The sequence below is a fragment of the Electrophorus electricus genome, chromosome 8, assembly GCF_041902795.1.
Source record: "Electrophorus electricus isolate QZ-2024a chromosome 8, ASM4190279v1, whole genome shotgun sequence".
NCBI lineage: Eukaryota > Metazoa > Chordata > Actinopteri > Gymnotiformes > Gymnotidae > Electrophorus > Electrophorus electricus.
Window position 1 is genome coordinate 8,630,001 of NC_137504.1, and position 7,764 is coordinate 8,637,764.

Below are 7,764 nucleotides of genomic sequence, written 5' to 3' on the forward strand. Positions count from 1 at the left end.
CAGCTAGATTGATAAAATATCAAATGAGCTGTCACCTACAATTCAAAGACAAGACAAATATGAAAGCAGAACATTTCTCTCCAAGTTTATTTAATACCTGTTTACCACTCTCATGAACAGAATGTATTTTCAGGGCAGAATTACTGGTAATTGGTGAAACAAAATCAAATAAATAATCTAAACAAAGCACCTTAATATGGATCAAAGGCATGAATGTAAATGTGTAAACTACATTCAATAAAAATCTCTTCTCTTCAAGCACATGCACCAAGTCATAGAAAATTAAAAATGGAAAAAGTAAAAAACTATTTTGAAGGTGCTAATAATAAAAAAAGTTCACAGTTCAGCCAAAGAAAACAAGCATGAAGTTTGCCATTATAGGAACCTTTTCCCTTTTAAAACATATTCATATGCTTCTGATTGGAAAAATAATTATCCTGGTGCAATCCCCAGCAACCCAAAATGCAACACTGCTATTAAACTTCCTGCGGGTGAACTCACTCAAACTATGCTAACAAAAGGAAGCCAAAATAAAAATACAAGAACAGTGGAGCTACAATAAAATGCATAAATGTTTGCTAAAACCAGAATCCAAAAGCCAGTTGCCTGCTGTTCTCTTGAGAAATGGCTCATCTTCAGAAGATTTACTCAGAAAGGATGCTGAATCATCGTTCAGACCTGTGTCATCAGCATCAATCCTTTCATACACCATCTTAGAGGGCTCATACAGAACAACCCCACAAAATAAAAACCCCGAAAAAAACACTAATTTGAAGTAAAATATGAACTGATCTCAAAAAAGAAAAAAAGGGGGATGTGTAAGCATGGAGGGACAGTAAAAACAGTGCATGGAGAGATGTGTGCATGTCTCCCCTCAGTGCATCAGAGTGTGGATTTTCACATTCCGGTAGGCTGAGCTTGGAGGGGAAGCGGCTTTACTTCTTCCAGATAGTGTAAAACACCCAGCTGAGTCAATATAGTAAGGCAGACATCTAAACAATGTAGTTATGATTCAAAATCATAAGCTTCAAGTTTCTGTCATTGGAGTCAGCTTGACTGATTTATATTTAAACACAGTGAATGTCACTTGAAATGTATCCAATAAGGGCAAACTAGCAATAAAACATGCCAGAACATTCGAACTGAATAATATTCAGAGCAAAGATTTCTTGGATTGACATTTGCTATAGTTTTATAGTAGTATCAATTATTAATGATGCTGCAGAATGTGTCAAGCTGTCAGAAATTATCCAGGCTTATGTTCACTCAAAACAAGTTACTTAGACATTGTGAAGGATACAGCTCCAAGTAGGAAGGAACGCACACCACTTCTTTGGAGAAATCCACCTTGCATGAAAGCTTACCCAGCAGCTCCTCATACTCACCAAGCGCCTCAGTGAGATTCACACAGTTGCCCTGTAGGAAGAGCATAAAAGTGAATTTAGGGGAGAGCATGAAGTACACAAATACTTGTAATCCAAAACAACGTTTGCATAAGCACCTGACCTGTGTGAAGTACTTCCCACTGGATCGTAGAACTTTGATTGAAAGATCAAGAATGAGCCTCAGGAATTCCCATGTTGACTCTGTAAAAGATGTATAGATTGATAAAATGTTCAAATTGTTAATGCCATTACAGAGAGCTGAAATTAAAAAAAAACAAAACAAAAAACATTGTTGAATGATGCAGTTTAGGACAGTACAATTTTGTAGCTAAGTATAAACATGGCAAACATCAACAAACCTTCCTCAGGTGCTGTAGAGATAGGGACTGCTGTTAGGTCATTGATGACGTAATCAAATGTCCTTCCCTCTTCAACGAACTTTTTAAGGACTGGAACACAGTCCTCCACCAAAACCTATTTAAGGGTAAGCAGCAGAATGAAGGGAAGAAAGAATGGAGGCAGTTAATGTACTAACAGTTTCATAATTACATAGCAAATCTAGCAAAGTGCTTCAACTTCCACCGATTGATTGCACACTATTTCACAAGCAGGGAAATCGGCCTGTTTGTGGCATCAATACTTACAGAGATGGGGAAATGTGAACATGGTAATGTGTCACGAATGCAGATTTTGATCAATACAATCTGACTATAACAAAGAAGCAGAGCTAAGCTTAATAAAAAGGCATATCGGACTAATTTTAAGAGACCAACAGAGAAAAAACTTGTTTCATTCTAGTTAACTGCAAACAAATCAAACATAGCAAGTAAGGCATTAAAAAAGTCCATCTAAAAATATCTCGACTCCTTACCTCATAACAGTCCCCTTTCAAGTTATCCAAAACATTTCCACAAGTCTTCCTCATGTGTTTCCGACATCCGTCTATCACAAGCTGGTCGATGTGCAGGTGTCATTAAGGAAATAAACTCCACTGCACTTAATTACTGATTCAAGACAGGTATGACTTAAATGAATGAATGAATCAAAAACCTATACTCAAATAAACATAATATGAAAGTTTATCCTATACCATTTCTTGTCCTATAGTCAAACATGAGGTAAAAGTAAAAACACTGAAACCATAAAGTAAACCACCTTTTTTCTAAGTGACTTTCTGTCAAACAACTGGCCTCATGCAAGAACTGCTTATATGTATAAATCTGTTCTCAAATCTCTAAAAGTGAGCATATGGGATTTACTGCATTCACCAATGTTCTTATTTGATGATATATGATATATACTTTGAGTCCCAGAATAATTTCTCTGTGGGACAACAACACAAAAACAATTACTTTCATATATGTGTGTATACACATATTCCATAGCATCAGTAATTTGAGTTCCAAAAGGTGGCATTTCGCAATCTTGATTTCACAATGGTGACATTTCACAGCCTCAAAAAACTTCTAATTATTTACAGGTGTGTTGTCATTGTAGTCCCACAACTTACACCCATCAAATACTGTTCAGTTCAGCAAACACACAAATCCCAGTTGTCACGCAGTTCCCCAATTAACATTTCACAGCTGCCCTAAACCTGTTTTCTCAGTTTGTAGTCAGCAGCCTTCAGTTATTGCACAGTCCTAATCCTAATACTGCACAACCTCATAACTAAAAAAAAAATTACAATTTTCTTAGGTATGAAAAAAAGATGAGTGTTAAGAACATTTACATATTCTTATCCTAAATGTGCCACGTTTGTTGCAAAGTCAGTCAGCCACCTCAGATTCAGCATACTACAAGTCATGTTCAGCTGTTCCCCAAAGATGAAAGGGTATGAACAAATTGCTTTTACCTGTGTGGTGTTTAAAGAATAGCACCTGTCCACAAATCGGGCAGGACGCATAGCCTTATAAGGTACTTTATAAATATAATCATTCACAATTCTCAAGAACATGTGCTCTTGCAATTTATTATTATTATTATAGTAATTTATTACAATTATTACATTTACAAGCATATGCTGAATCTGAGGTGGCTCAGGTATACAGACTAACTTTACAACAAAAGTATGATACATTTAAGATAAGAATATGTAAATTTTCTAGAATGAGGCCCAATATATATCAAAACTAGTGTTTGTAGTATATGAAGTGAATGGTGAAAAGTGAAAGGATATTTCCACCATGGTGATCATCTTTGGTTTGAGCTTCACTGCTTCACAGAGAATGCCTCCATCCCCTCCGCCGAGGATCAGCACCTCCTTCCCAGCATAACACTCCCTGCCACTGCCCATGATAGCCTGTGTGTAAGGTAAATCGCTCTCCGCCAAATCTGTACGAGATGTTACACAAAACATTTCTACACATCCTTGTGGGTTAAGTAAAAGGAGCTTCAATGAACACATAAAGGACTTGGTCTATATAACTTACTAACGTCCCCGTTGAGTATGAGGATATTGCCAAACTGTTGCGAGTGCAGGATTTTGATGTTCTGGTATGCAGAGTCTTTGTCATACACAACTTCATCTATGTCGTACTCCACAAGACGGCCATCTGCTGTTGGCCAGTACCTGTCTACCTCAGCTCCTCTCTGCAATGCAGGCAACCTGAACACACACAAACGGGTTGTATTTTATAATGAATCTTCATAAAGAAAATGCTATTCTGTGCAAGAGCTACCTTTTGACTCTTTGGACATTTCCATGTAGGAGAGCCTTCAGCTTCTTTTCCAGTGCATTCAGTAGCTGTAGAGAGACCAATGTTCACCCATTATTAACTACATACTACAAACTGTCCAATGATTAAGTAGTAACAGAAAAAGAAACGAGCAATGTGTTCATAAAGATCTTAACAGAAATACATTATTTCCATTTTTTTTGTAAAGTTATGTCTAAAAGTTATGTCTGTTGCTCATAAATAAGGGTATTCAAAATTGGCTAATTTAATAATATTTAAGACGTTTGCTTTTTAATAGAACATGATTAAAAAGATTTAAAAAAGAATTCATTTGATGTTTCAGACATAGTATGCAGAACGGCAAATATTCTGGGGAAACAAAACCATAACATCACCATAACAGTATACAGAGCTATGTTTTCTGCACATCCCCTTAAATGGGAACCTGGGCCCTGCTCACTTACATTGTCCACTTGTGTTATATCATCGCCTTCACAGCACTGTAGGTCAAAGGTCACCAGACCATGGGAGTGCACTCGCAGGATAGCAAACCTTGCAGAGCACAAAATAAAGATTCTATAAAAGATATCTAGGCATCATAGACACTACATAAATATAAAATTCTATAGATCATAAAAACAAAAATGAGAAAAACAGGAGAGGTTTCCAAAAAAGGGTGACAAATTGAGGCAGCATTCTGAAGAGTCCGTCAGTTGCAGAATTTTGGGAAGATGCTCTTAGGCAAGATGTTGAGTGCAATCTAGCACTAGACACATGAAACAAGAAGTGGGTTCCAAAACCCTTAGATCAGATACACAAACCCAATGAAACAGACCTGCATATATCTAAAGCTGCCCATTGTTGCCCAGAAGAGGCACTTAAATGGCCAATCTGGACACAGAAGCACACCTGACAATTTCTGAAAGGGGAGAAAAGAATCATTTGCCTTTCTTGAGTCTAGTTCTAGTACCCTATTGATTGGTGGGCTATTAAATGAGTGGCAACTGAGTGTATAAAAAAGGCCTGGTAATTAACATGGTGGGGAGTTATGACACCAACCTGCCATTCTTGCCAATGAAGGTAGCCAAGTATCCATGTCCCTCTGTGTCATGGACAGTCTCTGTCATTTCCTGCTCTTGAAATATAGACTGCAGGCCACGTACAGTCGCAGAATGGTCAGCTGGAAGGAGAGATGGCAAACAAATGGAGAACACTCTTGACACAGTAATCAGCCTTTCTATTTTCTGAAAGAATGTTAGAAAGAAGTAGTTGTGCTGCCTAACAACTTTCATTCACAGTTCACTGATATGCTGTATGAACACAGTTCTGATTCCAATTGTGGCAGATATTAAATGGACTGTAAAATGCCCATGGGATGAGTCTGGCTAACCCACAGCTATATAATATATTGAGACGATACAGTATGCATTACAGCCTGTAAAGACTCATCCTTACATTTGCAAAACTTGAGAGAAATAATCCTTGCTCAAAACATGTGATACAATTTAGTTACTCTTACTTGGCTTTTAAATATTTATGCATTATATTTAAAAATATTTTATATATTTAGATTACACAATATAATAAAAATGATTATTCTTTGTCCTGGTCCCCAGATGGTGGAACGAACTTGTCCCTTGCAGTCTTTAAACAGACTGATGACGTATTTATTTAGAATGAAGACGCAATATTTAGAATGACCATTGATCCTGCACCTGTTGGGTAACTTTAGCACGTAGTTTGATATTGTTTTTATTGCACTTATACTTGTCTGATAGAGCTTATACGTGTTTTGCACTTCTAGGCATCAGCGCTGATCCCTGTATTTCAGCAGTATTCTAGTTCAATGGTATCTTGAACTCTAAATCTACTCTACAGGCTAGAACACATACTATGAGTAAATGACAAAGCACTTTTGGAAGTCGCTCTGGGTAAAAGCGTCTGCCAAATACAGTACATGCAAATGTAAACATTGTCATTTTAATTGTACTACTCCACGATCCACCAACTACCTAGTCAAACGTGATCTGTGAGACTTTGTAGTCCCTGACAATCATTCCAAAGATTCAAAATATCAGATATCAGTATGATTACAGCCTTCAAAGTCTAAAAGAATGGCTGTCATGAAATCTTCCAGTCGTAGCTATGTGTTGAGCGCATGGTAAGCACAAAGAAACAAAACTAGCTGGTGAACCATAAATAACGTAGATTTTGTAGCGAGTTTATGTACGCCATTTGATATGATAAGTAACCAGGTGGCTGTACCTCTGTCTTCTGCAGGTGTTTGCTAATATCCCAGAGTAACATGTTCGCACTCAAAAAATGGATAGATAGCGACTAGCTTCGTATGCTAGTTACTATGCAATTAATTATTACTTTCGCTTTTTGTACAGCTAGTCTCAGTGTTAGCGAGGAATTATTTTACGACCATGTCTAAGCGTCATACCGGATCATGCAAACGGAGGATCTGGCAAGTATCTAGCTAGTTTATATGACCAAAATACAAAGTTTGCTAGCACGCTTGCTTGCTAGCCGAGAGGTATGTCTGTTCATGAATGATGTGTAGCCGCAACTGCGAAAGGACAAATCCCATTTAGCTTAGCACAAATGCTAGCTACGTCTCTGTCTTCAACATAACGCACAACTAAAACATGAGAGGTTACGCTTTCTAAAGAGGTACGTGCCGACTGCGCCTCAGCTGTCCATAAAAATGCACCAAGCCACACGCGTCTTTAGCCAGACGATAAGTGGTATAGCCTATATGAAACGGAGGCCCGTGTTTTGCCGTGGAGCATAAGTCAGATCTCTTCGGCATTCATTCATTTCATTGCAATTTACCTGGCGCACAGAGCTTGAAGTCAAGAGTGTAATGTTCCACTGCCATGATGGGATAAAGCCGTCTGCCATGCCTGGAAATGGCAGCCGGTGTAGAAACGGGACGAGTCTGTAGTGACAGAAAGCACGGACGCAAAAAGGTGCGATCTAGATGTGTTTGCTGTAAGATAGGAAGTGGGCGGAGTGACCCGCTCTGGGGGGTAGAAAAACGGTTAGTTGGCCTATGGTCTATCGGAATTGGGGGGGGGGGGGGAGAGAGAGAGAGAGAGAGAGAGAGAGAGAGAATATATATATATATATATATATATATATATATATATATATATATATATATATATATATATATATATATATATATATTGGGGGGGGGGGTGTCACAGTACAATAGCACAATAATTAGTACTGTACAAAGATACAAAAGTGCAACAGGAAAAGATACAGTAATCAACACAGCCCATCCCGATTCCTGGGGATTACGTTATAACAGTGAATGCGACTGAATGTTGTTAAGGAATACAAATCAACTCTGAAACAGAAAATGTTTGTATGGCCCTCCATATACATTCTAAGTATTAGCACAGTAACAAATTTAGGTTGTAGACAACCATCTTGCATTTCATTTTGTAGATATGCCCCCAGTTTTCCTTTAACTTCAGATTGTCGAATTATCGATTATTACCCTACATCACAGGGTGTACTTTGTATCTTGCAGCGTGGAGGTGAGTGTATATGAAAAGTATATTAATTTCTAATATATTTTAAGAACACATTTTGTTTTTACAGTTCATATCTCCCTCTCATTATATGTGATAATGTTCAGCAGTGCAGTCATATATTCAGATGCTATAAATATGATAGTTACACAG

General features: G+C 37.7%; 1 protein-coding gene across 1 annotated transcript; it reads right to left on the reverse strand.

Moving 5' to 3' along the window:
* Window positions 1–60: 60 nt before the first annotated feature.
* sms (spermine synthase) lies at window positions 61–7,071 on the reverse strand. Its single transcript, XM_081720062.1, has 11 exons — window positions 6,902–7,071; window positions 5,123–5,243; window positions 4,528–4,615; window positions 4,067–4,131; window positions 3,818–3,993; window positions 3,563–3,719; window positions 2,257–2,344; window positions 1,745–1,859; window positions 1,507–1,586; window positions 1,301–1,416; window positions 61–966 (listed from the first exon to the last, which is right to left on the reverse strand). Exons 1-11 carry the CDS (start codon window positions 6,945–6,947, stop codon window positions 936–938), a joined length of 1,083 nt encoding a protein of 360 aa, XP_081576188.1. The 5' UTR covers window positions 6,948–7,071; the 3' UTR covers window positions 61–935.
* Between the last annotated feature and the right edge of the window lie 693 nt (window positions 7,072–7,764).